Consider the following 19858-nt stretch of genomic DNA (forward strand, 5'->3'; position numbering starts at 1 on the left):
TGGGAGTTGGGGTGGAGAAAAGGGGGAAGTCAACAGTACCACTCAAACTACAAGCTGGAAATTGGGAACCATTCCTGGAAGGAATGCATCCAAGCCTCTCCCTTCATCTGTGTTCCAGATCAAACAATGTGGGGCAGGAGACAATTCTATTAATACTACCCCTCCCCCCATACACAGAGAAATGTCCAAAGCTCACAAGGTAAGGGGCAGTTTCTTCTAGTACCCCTCACCCTACACCATTCCTCAGTTACACTGAAGGTAAGGTTCTTGGACCTCTCTAATGTACTGGCCAGATAGAGATAGTTGTGAGGTAAATATAGTGTCGCTGGTACTTCCATAGGCTCCTGTCTTTGGAAGAGCTACTATTTTTGCCTCAATAGCATTTAAAACCCAGTCAGTATCATCCAAAAGTCACACCAACATTTCCTCAGCATTGCCTTTTACTTTTGTGGGGAGAGGGTGGGGGTGGGGAGAATGGTTCCAGAGAGTCTCTGGAATGTATGAGACTGGTAGTACAAGAATGGGAGGAGATGGAAGGCCCCCAAGATTCTTTTTCTCTGTGGATTTCTAGACTCTAATGAAAATGATACAACACATGTGTAATTGTCTAGCACATGGTATTCAATAAATGTCAGCTGCCTTTCCTGTTTCAGGGAATGATCTCACCTACAAAACGAGGAAACAAAAAGTGCAGCACAGTTTGAGTAATGCAGTTGGCTGGCTGACTCGGTGCAGGGCCTTACTGTGTCCCTACCTCACTCTACTCTGCCAGGGTGGGGTGAGAGTAGTTTCCCAAGAGGCTTCCCTGAGGCCTAACCAGCTTGTCCGAGAAGATTTCATGTGGAGGGCTACGGGCCGCAACTCTCTAGTGTACAGTCCTCTCCTTTTGGCGATGATAATCTGGGGCAAAGGAGGAAAAGAATGGATTACTTTCAAGCCTACACCTCCAATTCCCCATCCCAAACTTGGGGGGCCTTTAGTAACCAGTATTTAAAGAGTTCCTACCCAGGGCCACCCTGCCAAATAAATAAAAAAGAGAGTGGCACTCACTGTAGGGAAAGAAGCGGACGCGCATGCTGATTTCGCGGGCTGTCTTCAGGATCTCAACAGCCTGGAAGGAACACAGCAGCATGTACAAATAAAGAGATATGACCCAGGGCAGTATCATAACAGGAGAAAAACAGCTTGCCACTTGAACCTTCTGGGTCACTACTAGCTGGTTCCTCTTGGTGCACTTCCTCAGCAGAGATTCCTTCATATAAGTTACAGATGAGGTTAATCCTATCTAGCCTTTTCTACCAGGGATGGCTTCTTGCCTCACCACAGCCCAGATGCTGTGCCCACCTTGCTGTGCTCAATATCTTGGAAATCCACATCATTCACAGCTAGGACTTGGTCCCCTTCCTGAAGTCCTGCTCGATGTGCATCCGAGTCAGGAATTACCTGTTAGTAAGGAGAGAATATATGAGATTGAGGCAAAAGAGTTTCAAAGGCTGTAACTGAAATTAAGTGCTATTCAAAGGTTAAGATGCTATTGTTTTTGTGTGTACGTGACAATGCAGAGAAACAGATGGTTTGCCAGATGAGACGTTTTAAATGGGAATGGGTGTCCCCATTACGCCCCTTCTGTAGTCTACTAAATCATTCCTCTCCCAGGCCTTTGGATACCATTGTTCTGCAATCTGGTAACTTAAGAAAGGGAATTAGCAATCCATATTGCCTACAAGGCACACATACCTTGGAGATAAAGATGCCTAGCTGGGAAGCCTTTCCTCCTCGGATATTAAATCCCAACTGTAAGACAAGAGCACAGAAGGGGGGCTCAATATAGACCACAAACACAAGAACATCTACTGTTATCACTGTATGATAGCTTGGCTTATGTGTTTCTCAGAGAGAAGTCAGAAGTTGTGGAAGTGGTATCTCAGACTTTCTGCCCATTAAAGTGTTTCCTTACCTCCCTAACTGCCTTCCCATCCATCCCCCCAATCCACTGCCAACTTCTGGGCCTGGTACAGACAAACTGAGCCTAAAATAAGATGCAATTGTTCTGGGGCACCTGGGTGGCTCAGTCAGTTAAGCGTCTGCCTTCAGCTCAGGTCATGATTCAGGGTCCTGGGATGGAGCCCCATGTTGGGCTCCCTGCTCAGGGAGGGGTTTGCTTCTCCCTCTGCCTCCCCCACTCATGCATGCTCTCTTTCAAATAAGTAAATAAAATAAAAAAAAAAGACAGAATTGTTCCATAAGCTCACCTGAGCTCCAGGGGGCTTCTTCAGTGTGACGATTCGGGGCAGAAACTGGGTCAGCTCATTGTTGTAGTCTGGGTGATATACCCTCTGCAAGAAACAGCAACCCCGAATTCTTACTACCAGCCTTAGATTTTATACCTCCCTTCATCTGGACTACAAATGCATCACCCTGAAGTTAGAAAAAGGTGTGGGGGGATCCCTGAGGGGTTCAGCGGTTTAGCACCTGCCTTCGGCCCAAGATGTGATCCTGAAGACCCGGTATTGAGTCCCACATCGGGCTCCAGGCAGGGAGCCTGCTTCTCCCTCTGCCTGTGTCTCTGCCTTTCTCTCTGTGTGTCTCTCATGAATGAATAAATAAGATCTTAAAAGCAATACACACACACACACACACACACACACAGGTGTGATCATGGACTTAGTTTTAAGTACAGATAACACTGTCCGAATGGGTAGATGGATAGCATGGGGAAATGTTAGTAGCCCAGTAGCTCCCCATCTCTACCTTTAGAGAATAGAAACTAGGGCTCTGAATTTCCAGAATTCTCTGGTGTGAATGGACTCTGGTAGTTGGATTCCATAAGAAGCTCCCAATGGGCCCAGTTGTTCAGATTCTAATTTCTGGGCCCCTGGCTACAAGGCTAGAATTCACCCTCTACTGAGCTTTCTAATCCTGCCATCCTACCTTTCATGCATCATCTCAAGCCCACAGGAATATATCCCCTACTCAAACATTCCCACCTCATGAGGAGGAATCCATGCTGGGGGATTCTCATAGGCAGGCAGGAAAACCACGGGGTAGTCATCATAAGGAATCCGACTGTCCATCTCCAGCAAGGCCCTGGAATGGAAGGAAGGGTGAATCGAAGCTGACAGAAAATGGTTCAAAAGGGTCAGCAGGGATCCCTGGGTGGCGCAGCGGTTTGGCGCCTGCCTTTGGCCCAGGGCGTGATCCTGGAGACCCGGGATCGAATCCCACGTGGGGCTCCCGTTCCATGGAGCCTGCTTCTCCCTCTGCCTGTGTCTCTGCCTCTCTCTCTCTCTCTCTGTGTGACTATCATAAATAAATAAAAATTTAAAAAAAAAAAGGGTCAGCAGTCCAGCAAGTTTCAAAAAACAACCCCACCCCATCCCAAGGCTGTCATCTATGGGCCCAGCCCACTTCCAGGTGATAGAGATTGAGAGAGAAAAAGAAGAAAAAAGATGAAAGAGAACAATTAATTTTGCTGAATATCTGCGTGTCAAGCAAACTGTTAAGTACTCCATAGAGATCATCTCCTTTCCTACAACAATCCTGCAAAACAGATGTTGCCGTCTAGAGAAGAGGAAATCAGGTGCGTCAATTTTCAAAGTCCAAGGACTGCCTCCAACTATCCACAAGGACTCTGGACAAGGCACCACCCCACATTCCCTAGATGTGATCAGTAATGGTGGGGGTCCCCAGAACAACGACCCTTCCTTCACCACCGGTTCCCTTCCACGTCCCTGCCCCGCATCCTGCCTGAATCCTGCGCACAAGCCGGGGAGATGCAGTACTACCTCACTCATCCGCAAACCTCAGGAACCCCAAGTTCCGCTCGCCGCCAATTCAGTCTGGAAGCCGGAAGCGGATGCTACGGTAGGTCGGAAAGGGCGGGTTCAGGGTGCGGCGCGCAGGCCCTCCCCTTCCCAACGCATCTTCCTGCGCGCGCCGACGTGCGTGCTCTGCCCGCAAGGTCTCACGCGGATTGGCTGGCGCCTCAGGGACAGATTTGAAACTTGGCGGTTAAAGCTCCGGCTGGGACAGGGAGGCGGGAGACCGGGGAAAGGACGTTTAGTTTGGTGAGTTAAGGGGGCACACTTTAGCTCAGGATCTGCCTTTCCTGGTACCCTGGGGCTTTGGTTCTTTGTCGTCATCTCCGCTAGGGGCTTTCCTTTTCATTTCAGGCTCCACTTCGCTCTCTTCAGAGCGTGGAGCTGACCGGCTGTCCTGTCGTTGCCAAGCCTGAGAGACAATGACTCTCCCGAGGCAGCGATCCCACTAGGACGGGGAGGCTGCCACCGCTACTGCCGAGTTTCGTAACCCATCCTTCCCTCCAAGGCGGGCCTGAACTCCCACCCCTCCCGACCTACCAAGATTGATTCATCAGCAAGTATCTTTTCTTTTCTCTCTCCCCACCCCCCCAAGCAGAGACGGTGTTGCGGTAGGATCATGAAAGAAGAGGTGAAAGGAATTCCTGTAAGAGTGGCACTGCGATGTCGCCCTCTGGTCCCCAAAGAGATTAGTGAGGGCTGCCAGATGTGCCTTTCCTTCGTACCCGGGGAGCCTCAGGTGCGTAGGAGAGTCCTGGGCCTACCTCTGAACAGCTGGGGCCAAATGGCAGTGAGGGGCGTGGTCTTCCCTTTCATTTTTCTCACTTCTTGTCCCTTGCCTTCTCTAGGTGGTGGTTGGTACTGACAAATCCTTTACCTATGATTTTGTGTTTGACCCCTCTACGGAACAAGAAGAAGTCTTCAATACAGCAGTAGCACCACTCATAAAAGGCATATTTAAAGGTAAGGCTATTTAATTCTTCTGCTGGTTCTCCAGCATATATTTTGTGTCAGGCACTGTACGTGGGTACTGCAGATACAGGAATAGATGAAATAGGAGTCCTGCCTTCAAAAAGCCTACAGCCTAGGAACTAACTCAATGTCATTTGCAAAAGTCTGTACCCTTGAAGCTAGTTTTATACTGTATTTGCTTTCTGTGGTTCTGTTCATCTTTGACTTGTATATATATTTTTGTTTGTTTGTCCTGGAACATCATTAGATCCTAAGCTCTTTCATGGATGCCAAAGATGATCAGTTTGCCAACTTACTTAAGGCTCAGGCACTGCGAAGCCTGTTGAGAATTCAGAAAAAAATTATATAAAAATTATATAAAACCCCTTCCAGGCCCTGTAGGGTTTCAAAGTCCAGGAGTAGGAGTGAAAGTATAGGACTGCATACATAATTTTAAATACATAAAAATTTTAACCTTTTTGCACTTATCTTTAAGGAAAACATATGTTAAAGTTAAAAGTACACAATAGAATCAGTCCTGCTATGGAAGTAGCTAGCGCTACTTTCATGGTATGAAAACCAAAAGGATGGCACTGACTACTTAGGGGATTAGGGATGAATCTCACAGCACAGGCCAACGTTTGAGAGAGATCTTGAATGATGAATAGAATTCTTTTAGGTGAAGATGGGTATTTCCTAAAGCCCCTGAGTACCCTGACTAGTTAATAATTTTTATTGAAGAAGCTAAGACTTTAGTGTTGCTGAAGACCATAGCAGGGTTCTAAAGAAGATAGTAGTGCCTGAGAGGTGTTTAATTACTGTTATTCCAGTACAGAGGTTATTCAGGATTCAAAGCAGAAGTCTGTGTAAAAAAACTCAGACCATGGCACACAATCCCTTAAAAATCAAAAGCACATTTGTACATCATCTAGTCTTACTTTGCATTCAACGAAAAATGCTTTCCAGCCATATTCTCTAAGTGAACTTCCAGCGTCTATTTACAATTTTTTCTTTGATAGGGAACTCACGGACTCACAAAGTGGTCCTATTAATTGGATGTTGGACAACTCCCAATTGTGTTAGATTATATTGAGATGAAATTTGCTTCCCTGTAATTTCTACCCAGTGATATTAGTTCATCCCTCTAGGCAAATAGAAGCCTTCTTCCAGGCTTCACGTATTTTTTCCACTTTTTAAAATAATGTTATGGGGAGGTCTGGGTGGCTCAGTGGTTGACTGCCTTTGGCTCAGGTGGTGATCTTGCGGTCCTGGGATCAAGTCTCCTATTGGGCATCCTGTGGGGAGCCTGCTTCTCTCTCTGCCTGTATCTCTGCTTCTCTCTCTCTGTCTCTCATGAATAGGTAAATAAAATCTTTTTTAAAAAAATGATGCTGTGGTTCAGAACACACTGAACACTTTGTTTCAGATTTTTGGAATATTAAATTATGTCAAACTTACAGAAATGTTGTAAGAATGACATAAAGAACTTTTTTCCTGATTCATTTGAGATGAATTATTTACCTGGTGCCCACTGAATACTTAAGTGTATATTTGCTACAATCAAGGACTTCCTCCTACATAACTACAATATAATCATCCAAATCATGAAATTAGCATTGCTACATTACTATCATCTACTACTCAGACTTTATTCAAGTTTCACTAATTGTCCCAATAACATCCTTTAAAGTAAAAGGATCTCATTCAGAAGCACTTGTATTTAAGAGTTGTACTGTCTCTGTATAGTCTCTTTCATTCTAAGGTTTTTTGTCTTTTTTAAAAAAATTTTGTGATCATGACTCTTGAAGATCACAGGCTAGTTATTTTGTAAACTGTTTATCAGTTTTGGTTTGTCTGGTGTTCATTATTAAATTGTGGTTGTATATCTCTAACAGGAATATCACAGAAGTGGTGCTGTATTCTTCCCATTGAATCCTATTCGGCAGCACATAATTTGTTGCCTTACTGCTGATGTTCATTTTGATCATTCGATTATGGTGTTATCATAGGCTTCTCCACTATAAAGTTAATCTTTTTCCTTTTTACATATTTGGATGACAATTATGTGATTCTGCCTAAGTCTCTTCTAATTAACCATCCATATTTCCTTTAGCCATTCTGGAAACGATATGGTTTTCCAGACCCTCCATAATCTGGTCATCTTCCTCAGAAATATTCCTTCACAGCTCAGTAAGAACATTGTAATTCTATACTTTTATCTTAACTTGGGGAACTATAAGAATTAAATTATAGTCTTTATAGGCAATATAAAGTAGATAGTGATCCCAATATATGTTTGGCTAACATTGCTCTCAATTGCAAAGACAAAACCACTATTTTTTAGTCAGCTCAACAGCATCCTCTTGTACTCTGAATTCCCAATACCAGAGAGCCTTCAATTTTTTGGAAAAAATACTGAAAATTGGTTCCCCCAGTTATTACTATATATACATATCTTTGATATTCTAGAAGACTATGGAATGTTATTCTTTTGCCTCATGATCATACCAGGTGATACTAGCTATTTATTACAGTGAAAATCTTGAGGAAATAGCTTATGATCTTTCAGAATATCCTTCAGAAGGGAGGTCTTTGTTTAGACAATTAAATTATTTTAAAATGAAAAAAAAAAGGCCAAAGTGCCTGATAATATGGCCCAAATGCAGTCTGAGAGTTTAGATGGGGAGCGGATGGTTTCATTGATTGTAAAAATCAACTTTTTTGCCTCTTCAGATGAAGATTGGTCATCAAAAACATAGGTTGGACCCCCTTCCATTTTTGCTACTTCTAAGACTTTGATTTAATGCCTATAATTTAGAATTGGTAAAAGTAGAATTATAAAGTTCTGAATGGCTTTTTGATGGTGTTTGGCCACCTTCATTATCTCAGTCATATCTTTAAGTGTTTTACTTCCTAGTATTTATTTATTTATTTATTTATTTATTTATTTATTTATTTATTTTTTACTTCCTAGTTTTTAAGGGCAATAAAGAGGGGCACACATTCTGGGAGGTTGGTATTTTTCTTCTTTGCTTCTTTAAAGTGATGCAAAATCATGTCATCCACACAAGTTTTTTCTGTGTCTGCTACTCCTAAAAAACCCTTGTCTTAAGAGAGCAATCAAAAAAAAAAAAAAAGCAATCTCAATTTTGTTGCAAGTAATTGCTGAAGGAGATGGAGGATATTGATTGGATGAAAATATTTGAGCACCACTATGCATGTGACTTCTGTTTTATCAGGATACAATGCAACCGTCCTGGCCTATGGACAGACTGGCTCCGGAAAAACCTATTCAATGGGAGGTGCATACACTGCAGACCAAGAGAATGAACCAACAGTTGGGGTCATTCCTAGGGTAATACAATTGCTCTTCAAAGAAATTGATAAAAAGAGTGATATCGAATTTACTCTGAAAGTGTCATACTTGGAGGTAAGTGATTTATCTTAAGTTATACTGAATTCAAATGTATCTTTGGGTAGAAAAAATAAATCCAAATCATGTTTTTTCCCTGGCATGACTCAAATAAGTAAATTGCATTTTTAAAAGATTTTATTTATTTATTCATGAGAGACACACAGAGAGAGAGAGAGGCAGAGACACAGGCAGAGGGAGAAGCAGGCTCCATGCAGGGAACCTGACGTGGGACTCGATCCCGGGTCCCCAGGATCACACCCTGGGCTGAAGGCCATGCTAAACCGTTGAGCCACCCAGGCTACCCATTAGTAAATTGCATTTTTAGTAAATTACATTTTAAAACATTGATAGAGAAAATTTACTGGCTCAATTGGAGCTGGCTCCCGCCCAGTTCTTTTCTTGTCAGAATAGTCTGTTTAATTTGATTGTTAGAGGAGTTGGCATTGCCACTTAAAAAGATGATAAGAATTCTTTAATTCCAATTTGGCTTCTGCTGCTGATTCCCTGTAGAGTCTGCAGAAAAATATTTGATTTTCCTTTACTGTTTTGAGGCCTAAGTGATAATGCTCCTACTTCAGGAAGAATGTTATAAAAAATGGATGAAGTACTAAGCTGTGTGGTAATAGAATGTATTTATTCAACAGATGTTATTGAATACCTACTGTGTTATAGGGCCTATTCTATGTACTTTGGATATATCTGTGAACAAAAGATGAAAATCCTTACCCTTGTGGGGTTTTCATTCTAGTGAATATCACTATACAACTAGATTGGCCAGTTATATCTAACCTCGTGACCTCAAAAACACATGTTCAGAAAATTTATGGTTTTTGGGAAACTAGCTGCTTGGTTCCATAGCAGTGATACCTTCAATGAGCAATGATTAAACTTAGATAACGGAAGCATACAATTTTATAGTGTATGTGAATAGTTCATCCTGGAGTTGAATCTTAATACATTAGTAGGTATCAGAGGTGTAGAGTTGAAAGGGAGTTTTAAATGTCATTAAGATTAGCCTTCTTGAGTCTCTTAATTAACCCAGTTGTGGTCAGGTAATCAAATGTAAAAATTACTTAAGAACCTGGTATGTTGGGCAGCCCGGGTAGCTCAGCGATTTAGCACCGCCTTCGGCCCAGGGTGTGATCCTGGAGACCCGGGATCGAGTCCCACGTCAGACTCCCTGCATGGAGCCTGTTTCTCCCTCTGCCTGTGTCTCTGCCTCCCTCTTTCTCTATGTCTCTCATGGATAAATAAATAAAATCCTTTAAAAAAAAACCTGGTATGTTAAATTGCAGCAATGGCAATAATAGCAAACAAATATGGTGCTTACTATGTGCTAAACTCTGTTCTAAATACTTAAAGTTTTGATTGTTGAAGTATTGGTTGCCACTTTTCCCATTTGCTTCCCGTTTCTACCCTCCACTAAGGACCTGTTACTTAAACATTGTAACAAAATTAGGGAAGGTGATGTTGTTATGGCACCATCAAAGAACTGAATTTGGGCACCCTTGTCATTTTTAATTGTGTCTGCTATTCCCAAGAAACTGTTTTAAGAGAGCAGTCTCAATTTTGTTACAATGAATATGTGAATTCATTTTGTAAGTATCAAATGGTTACATGTAAGATTTAAAGCCCTTAATTATAAAAATAATGTTATAAATTTTTTTAATACAGAAAGTCACAAATAATTTTAAAAATCACCTATAATCCATCACTCCAAGATTACCGCTGTTAACATCTTGTTTTTACCACTTTATTTTTAACAATACCAGATTTACAACGAAGAAATCTTGGATCTTCTATGCCCATCTCGTGAGAAAGCCTCTCAAATAAATATACGAGAGGATCCTAAAGAAGGCATAAAGGTGTGTTTGTCTGTCATTTATTGTTACTGAAAAATGTTGACCACGCTAAAGTTCACATCCCTTTTATTTGCAACTGTGGTTTTAAATGACTATTGACATCTCAGTCTCTCAGATTTTGTATGATCCTAATTTCCTTTGTTAATCTAGAAATCCTAGATGGGAGCTCATGTGGGGAAGGAATTTATATTGTCTTCCTGTTACCTGTTGAAGGAATGGTAATATCAATTAAATATTTTATTAGTTATTTACAGAGTTCTAGTCCTGGGCTATTCAGTATAATAGCCACTAGCCACAAATGACTATTTAAACTTAAGTGAGCTAAAATATAATGTAATTTAAAATTCAGTCCTTTGGTCCCACCAGCCACATATCCAGTGCTCAGTAGCTACATGTGGCTGTGGCTACTATAGAACAGCACAGACATAGATCATAACCATGGTCATAGGAAATTCTGTTAGGACAGCACTATATAACAGACATTATGGTAGACTATAGAATGATACTTAAAAAGGAAAAATAATGTAAAACATTTAAAATCCATAAGTACCATAAGAAGAAGAGATCACTTATGTGAGAGGCTTCTGTCATATGGTTTAGATGCAGGATGAGGAGCTATAGCTGAACAGAAAATTTGAGTCAAGGTTGGGAGTTTTGTATATGGGAGTGGACCAAATCTAGAAGTCATTATTGAAAACAGGCAAAGCTTGAGTCTAGCTCCAGCTTGAGTATTCAGAGGGGGAATCCAAGGCTGAAAGTAGATGAGAATAGGTTTTATATACTTGGGAAATCTTAGTAAAATAGTGTCTTACCCATCTTCTTCCCATTCTTCTCTTCCCCTCACGGAAAGTTGGAGGTTTAGAGTATAGGTGCATGAGGAGCAGGTGGGCTTCTGAGTTTTTTCCTTTTTGGATTTTAAAGTCATTACCCCCCCCCCAATAAATAAATAAATAAATAAATAAATAAATAAATAAAGTCATTAGCCATGCATTAGAGCAAGGCTTGAAGGATCATACCTATTTTAAAAGCCCAGTAGGGGAGCCTGGGTAGCTCAAATGGTTAAGTGTCTGCCTTCAGCTCAGATCATGATCTCAGGGTCCTGGGATCCAGTTCCTCATTGGGCTCCCTGCTCAGTGGGGAGTCTGCTTCTCCATCTCCCTATGCCCCTCCCCCTACTCATGTTCTCTCTCTTGATATATCTCTGTCTCAAATGAATAAATAAAATCTTTAAAAATAAATAAAAGCCCATTAAACTTAGAATATGTGAAGACAATTTGGATAGTGGGGATAAGAAACCTGGGCAAAAGGCATGCTGTCACCAGAAAGAATGTTGGTACTGAACCAGGTCTTGACCCAGTTCCAAGATCTTTTTTATGCCTCAAGCCAAGGCAGGAATTAAATCCCAAGCATTATTTGAGGTACAATTTTCAATACAAAGAAGTGTGCATAACTGATTAAATTGAGATGGATAAAGACAAGTTTGTCAGCATTCTTCAGATGAGATAGATGGAATATAAGCAGAGATAAAAGATGTAAGGGTATTCTTATAGTAAGGAGTGGCTTAAGTAGAAAACAGACTCCTTGGGGGTAGTAGGACTAGACCAGTCTGTCTGGATTAGAGACTCTGGGTTGAGAAGTAATGGATGTGTTAGAACCAGATTATGAAGCCAGGTTAAAGCTTCATGTGTTCCATTCCTGTGAATCGTATATAAGTGAGATTGCTCTGGCTCCTTTTACCAAGTTTTTATCTTATGTGTGTAATCTCTCCAACTATGTTAGCTCCTAGAGGTTAGGAGAGCATCTTAAAATCTCCTCCGATCCTCATTATCTAGCACAGAACTTAGAAATTTCGGAGGCGTGATTTCAGGGAGACTAAACAGAAATGGATTGAAAAGGAGACAGACTAGATTGAGGAAGGCCAGTTGGAGAAACTTTACCTTATTCTTCAGGCATGAAGTAAGATTGGCCTGGACAAGGCAAGTAGATGTAGAAAGGAAAAGGAAGCAATGGATTCAAAAGAAAAATGGCTAGGAGTTGGTGATAAGTGAAATATGGAGAAATGGGAGGAGAGGAATTGAAGGTGAATGTGAGGTTCTGAGAATAGAAATATTCATAGAAATGAAGTCGTAGAAAGAATCAGTGCTGGTGGGAAGGAAGATGAGTTTGGTTTATAATTCACTGTTTTCAAAGTGTAAGTAGCAGTCCTCTAGAAAGACTAGAAATTAGGGCCACAGATGTAGATCTGGGAGCTATGGACTAATAAAATAGGAGCATATTTGGGCTCAAAGGGGCTTCATAATCATCTGGTTCAATCTCCAGAGGCTCCAAGAGATTTTTAATGTGTACAAATTCTCTCGGGTAGATATAATACTAAGCCTAGGACCCTGTTTTCTTGCTATTTCCCTTGGTGAAGATGAAGTATAAAACAAGTCAGAGGTATGGGAGGAGCATAGGGTCACATGGAGAAAGTAGCCAAGAGAAATACCATACGTATTTGTGTTGCCTTTACTGTTCTTAGGGCCAAAGCTTACCTTCACTTGGAGGCTCCCTGGAAGGCATCTATCCACTGCTCTATCCTAAAATCTAGAGATCTCTTCTAGCTCCAGTATTGCCTGGTACCCTTGCTTTGGAGGTCCCTAGGGGAGATTAGAGACTGTGGTTTGCAATGATCACAATGTTGCTAGTTAAAACAGTCCTCATTATCACAACTGTTCTATTTATTGAGGTTCTGCTGGAGTATCAAAGCATTATTTTTTAACCTACCAATCCTTCTATCTTTGATGAAGTATTTAAAGTGGAATCATAAGGGCATTTTTTTTCTTTCTCTGAATTAGATTGTTGGACTCACTGAGAAGACTGTTGTAGTTGCTTTGGATACTGTTTCCTGTTTGGAGCAGGGCAACAACTGTAGGACTGTGGCATCCACAGCTATGAACTCCCAGTCATCCCGATCTCATGCCATCTTTACAATCTCCATAGAGCAAAGAAAGAAAAGTGACAAGTAAGTTGTACCTACAGTTTAAAGAGTCAAGATTTTTAATGTTAGTTAATATTAAGTTGCTCCTTCAGTGCATTTGACAAATCATCAGCCATTAGTACTCTGAGCACTGGTAACCAGTAGAGCCATTTTTGACTGACTTGAAAGAAAACTAGAACCAGCAGACCGACTCTGACACTCAGCTACCCTCAAGTTCACATACCATTCTCATTCGGGTCTTCTTGTCATCACAGGAATAGCAGCTTTCGCTCCAAGCTGCATCTTGTGGACCTTGCTGGATCAGAAAGACAGAAGAAAACCAAGGCTGAAGGGGATCGTCTGAAAGAGGGTGAGAGAAATTAAGGCCACAGCTGTAGATGAAAACTTCCTAGTACTCCCATTGTATCATCAGTGTCTTGACTGAAATATTTCAGGTCATTTTCTAACAGTAGCTACAATTCAAGTTTGAGGCTGATATCAGAAATAGTGAAAAACTGTTTCTTTCCCTTGTACTCATTTTCTAATTTAGGTGTGAGATTTGGATCTGGCCCTTGGTTTGATTTCATCTGGTCCAGGAAAGTTTTAGTTTTTGTTTGGTTTTGTTTGGTTTTACCCCCAACTACTTATGATTAAAATCAGTATCCTGATTCTGTCATCTGAAGTATTCACTATCCTTCTCAGATATTATCACTTATAAACTCCATCAGCATGGTTTCCATATCTTTATTTAAGTCATTGGATATAAATGATGAAGCTCCTAAGGCTAGAAGAACCCCATGGTTTATGCTATTAGAGACCTTAGTCTAGCATGATAGTGGCCTGGTAATCTGCATGCTTTGGGAGTGATCTTTCAAGTGATTATTAATCTAACAAAAATTAACAACCAGTCTCTATTTCTTGATTTTGTGCTTAAGAATCTCTTAAAAGATTTTGTCAAATGTTCAGATATACTAAGTCTGCCATATTTCTATTAGCTACCAATTTAGTAACATTACAAAAAAGAAATAAGGATTAGCTTAAATTGACTTCTTAGTGAATTAAAACTGGCTTCTAGTGCTAATTCTTCCATTTCTAGGTCCCTGCAAGCCATCCCTATAATCATCTAGAATAATCATCATCATCATCATCATCATCATCATCATCTAGAAGACTCACATCAAAATTGCCAGGCTGTAATTTATAGAATTAACTTTTTTTTCCCTTTTTTGAAAATTGAAATTCTATCTGCCCAGTCTTCTGGAACATCTTTCTTTGTGATTCCTCAGTGATCATTGACATAGCTTCAGCATTCTCATTTGAAATTAATCTCCATTTCCTTGGCTATAATTCATCAGATTTTTGAACTCCTGTTAAAGTAGTTGAGTTCTCACTTACTACTTGTTCACTCATATTGGGCTGTGGTTCCCTCTGAGGAATTGAGATGAGAATGCAGGAGCAAAAAAAATAGTAATTGAGGAATTTTATCTCTGTCACGTATCATTATTACACTGCTGACACAGGGCAAAGACCTATTTCTTCCTCATTCACCTTTTTGTTCTGAATGTATTGGAAAGTGCCTTTTTTGTTTTATGTTTGCACTGTGACATTTAGCCTTCTTAATACTATTTTTAAAGATTCTTGTAACTCTTTTTTTATGTTTACAGTTTGAGGTTTTTTAACAGCTTTATTGAGATATAATTCACATACCATAAAATTTACCCATTTCAACTGAACACTTCAGCAGATTTTAGGATATTCACAGAGCTGTGCAACCATCACCACGATCTAATTGTAGAACATGCTTATCACCCTCAAAAAGAAACTCCATACCAATTAGCAGTTGCTCCCTACTCCCAGCCCCTTCTCTAGCCCTAGGCAACCATAACCTGTATTTCAGATAAATATAGTCGTACAATATGTGGTCTTTTGTGACTGCCTTGTTTCACTTAACATAAGGTTTTCAGGGATCCTCTACGTTGTAGTGTATATCAATATTTTATTCCCTTTGACTGCTGAATCATATTCCATTGTGTGGATATACATGTTGCTTGTCTATTCCTCAGTTGTATCCAATTTAGCTATTTTGAATATTGCTCTGTGAGCACTTGCGTGTAAGTTTTTGTGTAGACAAGTTTTAGTTTCCCTTTAGGTATACACCTAAGTGTGTGATCTCTGGCTGGGTGATATGGTAACTTTAAAATTTCCTTTTTTAAAGAAATTTAAAATGTAATTAATATACCATAAAATTCACCCTTTTAAACTATACAAGTCAGTCATTTTTAGTATATTCACAAAGTTGTGTAACCATCACCATAGTATATTTTATTTTTTTAAAAAGATTTTATTTTCTTTATTCATGAGAGATACACACAGAGAGAGGCAGAGACACAGTCAGAGAAAGAAGCAGGTTCCGTGCAGGGAGCCCGATGAGGAACTCCATCCTGGGACTCCAGGATCATGCCCTGAGCTGAAGGCAGACGCTCAACCGCTGAGCCACCCAGGCGTCCCCACCATGGTAGATTTTAGAACATTTTTGTCACCCAAAAAGAAAACCCACATGCATTAGCAGTCATTCTCTATTTTCCCCCAGCTTCCTCCCCGAACCTCCACACCCCTCACCCCACCTATCTATGACTCATGCTCTTTCTGTCCCTACAGATTTGCCTAATCTGGACATTTCATGTACATCTAGTCATACAATATGTGGTCTTTTGTGACTGGCTTCTTTCACTTAACAGTGTTTTCAAGGCTCATCCACGTTATTTAGCATTGACCTACAAGTTTTCAAGTAGATGTATATTTTCATTTCTCTTGGGTATATATCTAGGAGTGGAATTGCTGGATCATATGGTAACTCTGTGTTTAACTTTTTGAAAAGCTACCAGATTATTTTTCACAGGAACTGTACCACTTTAACATTTCTCAGGCTTGTTATTTTTAGAATTCTAATTTTAAAATTAGGATTCTAATTTTTCCATATTCTTACTTTTATTATGTCTTTAATTGTAGTCATCCTAGTGGGTGTGAAGTGATACCTCATTGTGGTTTTGGTTTGCATTTCCCCAATGGCTAATGACGTTGAACATTGTTTCATGTGTTTATCAGCAATTTATATATCTTTTTAGAAAAATGTTCAGTCAGATTTTTTGCCCCTTTTTTAATTGGGTTATTTATCTTTTTATGGGTGGGTTATGTGTGTCCTTTATACATTGTGGATACTAACCCCTTATCAGGTATATTCTTTGCGAATGTTTCCTCCCATTCTTTGGGTTGTGTTTTCACTTACTGATGTTATCCTTTGAAGCACATAATTTAAAAAATTTTGATGAAGTCCACTCATCTATTTTTTCTCTTGCTGCTTATATTTTTGGTGTCATATCTATAGAAAATGCCTAATCCAAGGTCACAAAGATGTGTGCTTCTGTTTTCTTTTAAGAGCTTTATGGTTTTACATGTCTTTGATCCATTTAAGTTAATTTTTGTATATGGTATGAAGTGGAGTCCAAAGTTCAGTCTTTTGCATGTAGATCATTAGTTATCCCCACATCATTTATTGAAAAGACTATTCTTTCCCACTGAATTGTCTTGGCATCTTTGTCAAGAAGCAATTGAACTCTCAATTCTATTCCATTTATCTGTATGTCTATCCTTACACCAGTCTTGATTACTACACTGTCTTGATTACTGTAGCTTTGTAACAAGTTTTGAAATCAGGAAGTGTGAGTGCTTCAACTTTGTTCTTTTTCAAGATTGTTTTGGCTATTCTGGGTCCCTTGCATTTCCATATGAATGTTAGGATCAACTTGTCATTTTCTGCAAAGAAGCCAGCTGGGATTTTCATAGGGATTGTGTTGAATCTGTAGATCAATTTAGAAAGTATTGCCATCTTAATATTAACTCTTAAATTCACAAAAATCAAGTGTTTTTCCATTTATTTGGACCTTCTTAAATAATTTTTAAATTTTTCACTGTTTAAGTTGTACATTTCTTTTGTTAAATTTATTCCTAAATATTTTATTCTTTTCAATGCTGTAGTAAATCGAATTGTTTTCTTTTTTTTTTTTCGAATTGTTTTCTTAAACTCATCTTCAAATTGTTCATTGAGCTTTGTTTTTTTAAAAGATTTTTATTTATTCATGAGAGACACACACACACACAGAGAGAGAGAGAGAGGGAGGGAGAGTGAGGGAGAGCCAGAGACACAGGCAGAGGGAGAAGCAGGCTCCATGCAGGGAGCCCGACATGGGACTCTATTCCAGGTCTCCAGGATCAGGCCCTGGGCTGAAGGCAGCGCTAAACCACTGAGCCACCTGGGCTCCCCTGTTTATTGAGCTTTGTATAGTGACTTGTGTCTGCAACCTTGCTGAACTTGTTTGTTTGTTCTGATAGGTTTTTAATGGATTCTTTAGGATTTTTTTGTATATTTTTTTACTGGAGTTCGATTTGCCAACATCTAGCATAACACCCAGTGCTCATCCCATCAAGTGTCTTTAGGATTTCTATATACAAGTTCATGTCATCTGTAACAGAGATAGTTTTTGCTGGTCTGGATGCCTTTATTTCCTTTTCTTGCTTAATTGTCCTGGCTAGAACCTCCAAGACAATGTTGAATAGAAATGGTGAGAATGGATATTGTCTTATTCCTGATTTTAGGGGAAAAGCATTCAGTCTTTTACTGTCTTTTTTAAAGATTGTATTTATTTATTCATGAGAGACACACAGAGAGGCTGAGATAGGCAGAGGGAGAAGCAGGCTCCCCGTGGGAAACCTGATGAAGGACTTGACTCCAGGGCTCCGGGATCATGCCCTGAGCCAAACGTAGACGCTCAACCACTCAGCCACCTAGGCATCTCCAGTCTTTTACTGTTAAGTATGATGTTAGCTGTGTGTTTTTCATAGATGCCCCTACCAGGATGAGGAATTTCTGTCTATACCTAGTTTGTTGAGTGTATTTTTTTATTATTTTTATTTTTAATATTTTTTATTTTTATTTTTTTAAATAATAAATTTATTTTTTATTGGTGTTCAATTTGCCAACATACAGAATAACACCCAGTGCTCATCCCGTCAAGTGCCCCCCTCAGTGCCCGTCACCCGTTCACCCCCACCCCCCACTCTCCTCCCCTTCCACCACCCCTAGTTCATTTCTGGGTAGGAAATATCAGAAAGGGAGACAGAAAATAAAGACTCCTAACTCTGTTGAGTGTTTTTATCATGAGTTTGTCAAATGATTTTTCATCATGTATTGAAAATGATCACATTATTTTTGTTCATTATTCTGTTGATATGGTTTATGGCATTAATTGATTTTGGATGTTAAACCAATCTCATTCCTAGAATAAATCCAACTTGTTGTTTTTGTATGTTTAGTGACTTTCTCGGACTAATTCTTTAATTCCCAGTAGTCTGTAGTCACAGAAGTGTGTAGTTACTTTAGTGGTTAGCTAATGATTTGTCTCAGATTTCCTTAAATGCCTTAAACTCTAACTCTTCCAGCCTTCATCTAGGGCTCTGTGTTATGTGTTGGGGCTTGTTTCTAACGCTCAGGCTCTAGTCTTCACTTCTTGAACAGGGCCTCAATATTAGCTAGGGGTTGAAGAGAGGGCTTTTTAGGTCTTTCCTGAGCATGCACACAGAAATAGACCAGAAATAGACCAGAGCTTTTTAAAGCCTCCTGTGGACACTATATTCCCCAGATTTTCCTTTTAAGTTTTCAAGCAGGCTCTTGTTTAACTATGGCTATGAAGTTTGTTGTGTATTATCACCAGATACTTTTCTATACATAAGTGTGCATGTACATATAGTAATGTATTTGTTATATGCCTTTAAATTTTTCGTGCTGCTAAAATAATTTATTTCCTTTGAATTACACAGGTAATATATGAACAAATTCCTAGTATAAAACACAAACAATGCAGATGAAAATAAACCATTCTCCCCGCTCACCCCCAACCTCTTAATCCTAATCTACATGTAACCACTTTCACCTGCCTGGTTTTATTTTACCTGATATTTTCCTGTTGTTTTTAAAGACAAATGCTATCATACTGCACATAGTATTTTTCAACTTCCTTTTGTCTCTTTTTTTTAAGTTTTATTTATTTATGATAGTCACATCAGAGAGAGAGAGAGAGAGAGAGAGAGAGAGAGGAGAGAGAGGCAGAGACATAGGCAGAGGGAGAAGCAGGCTCCATGCAGCGGGAGCCGGACGTGGGATTCGATCCTGGGTCTCCAGGATCGCGCCCTGGGCCAAAGGCAGGCGCCAAACCGCTGCGCCACCCAGGGATCCCTTCCTTTTGTCTCTTAATAACATACCTTTGAACATTTTTTATACCACTATATAAATCTGCCTCATTTTTATAACTGCTATATAGGATTCCACAGTGTGTAAAATCTACCTTGTTTATTTAACCATTCCTGTATTGAATGACATTTAGGTTGTCTAGTTTCTAGCTATTGCAAAATGATGCCTCAGTCAATAACCTTGTATATGATATATACTTGAAAATATTCTCTAAATTATATACTGGGAAGAGGAATTGCTAGGGTGAAGGGCATACACATTTGAGATTTTAAGTACTGCTAAATATTGTTCTCCAAAATGTCTGTCCCAGTATGTATGCCACCTATTCTATATGAGAATGTTTTCCTGTACTGTTGACAATATTAGATATTATTGACCTTTTTTATTTCTATCTTGACACTGCATGTTATTTAAAATTTTTTTTTATTTTCCCCAATTACTTGTGAAATTGAGCGTTTTTTTCACATTATGGGCAGTTTCTTTTTCCATTTCTGTGAATTGCCTGTTCATACCCTTTGCTTATTTTTTCTTTCAGATTGTATTTTTCTTGTT

The 19858-nt window shown here is 39.7% G+C and overlaps 2 protein-coding genes across 6 annotated transcripts in view; one reads left to right on the forward strand and one right to left on the reverse strand.

The window, feature by feature from the left end:
- Positions 1–422: 422 nt before the first annotated feature.
- PDZD11 (PDZ domain containing 11) lies at positions 423–3926 on the reverse strand. 3 transcript variants are annotated; one of them, XM_038587626.1, is made up of 7 exons: positions 3786–3926; positions 2988–3087; positions 2253–2336; positions 1738–1794; positions 1345–1443; positions 1051–1111; positions 423–900 (listed from the first exon to the last, which is right to left on the reverse strand). In XM_038587626.1, exons 2-7 carry the CDS (start codon positions 3072–3074, stop codon positions 866–868), a joined length of 423 nt encoding a protein of 140 aa, XP_038443554.1. In that variant the 5' UTR covers positions 3075–3087; positions 3786–3926; the 3' UTR covers positions 423–865. The 3 variants fall into 3 exon arrangements, with proteins under 3 accessions (XP_038443554.1, XP_038443555.1, XP_038443553.1); XM_038587627.1 differs by having other exon boundaries at positions 3783–3872; XM_038587625.1 differs by having other exon boundaries at positions 3748–3831.
- Positions 3908–19858, forward strand: part of KIF4A (kinesin family member 4A) — a 125218-nt gene continuing 109267 nt past the window's right edge. For 2 of the 3 annotated variants that reach the window (XR_005386308.1, XM_038587623.1), the window contains exons 1-7: positions 3908–4067; positions 4417–4557; positions 4667–4781; positions 8009–8199; positions 9957–10049; positions 12881–13047; positions 13278–13372. Coding sequence is in view for 2 of the 3 variants with exons in the window: in XM_038587623.1 (XP_038443551.1) it covers positions 4438–4557; positions 4667–4781; positions 8009–8199; positions 9957–10049; positions 12881–13047; positions 13278–13372 (781 nt within the window). In the remaining variant the exon portion in view is untranslated. Of the gene's footprint in view, positions 4068–4413; positions 4558–4666; positions 4782–8008; positions 8200–9956; positions 10050–12880; positions 13048–13277; positions 13373–19858 lie in introns of all 3 variants that reach the window. The other variant, XM_038587624.1, reaches the window with a different exon arrangement.

This window comes from Canis lupus, chromosome X, assembly GCF_011100685.1.
Source record: "Canis lupus familiaris isolate Mischka breed German Shepherd chromosome X, alternate assembly UU_Cfam_GSD_1.0, whole genome shotgun sequence".
Lineage (NCBI taxonomy): Eukaryota > Metazoa > Chordata > Mammalia > Carnivora > Canidae > Canis > Canis lupus.

Coding starts and splice junctions, on each gene's coding strand:
- PDZD11 (XM_038587625.1), bottom strand. CDS start 3,794: ATGAGTGAGGTAGTACTGCATCTCCCCGGCTTGTGCGCAGGATTCAG. Junction 1,444..1,737: donor TAGGCATCTTTATCTCCAAG/GTATGTGTGCCT, acceptor CCTTACTAACAG/GTAATTCCTGACTCGGATGC. Junction 1,112..1,344: donor AAGATATTGAGCACAGCAAG/GTGGGCACAGCA, acceptor TGTTCCTTCCAG/GCTGTTGAGATCCTGAAGAC.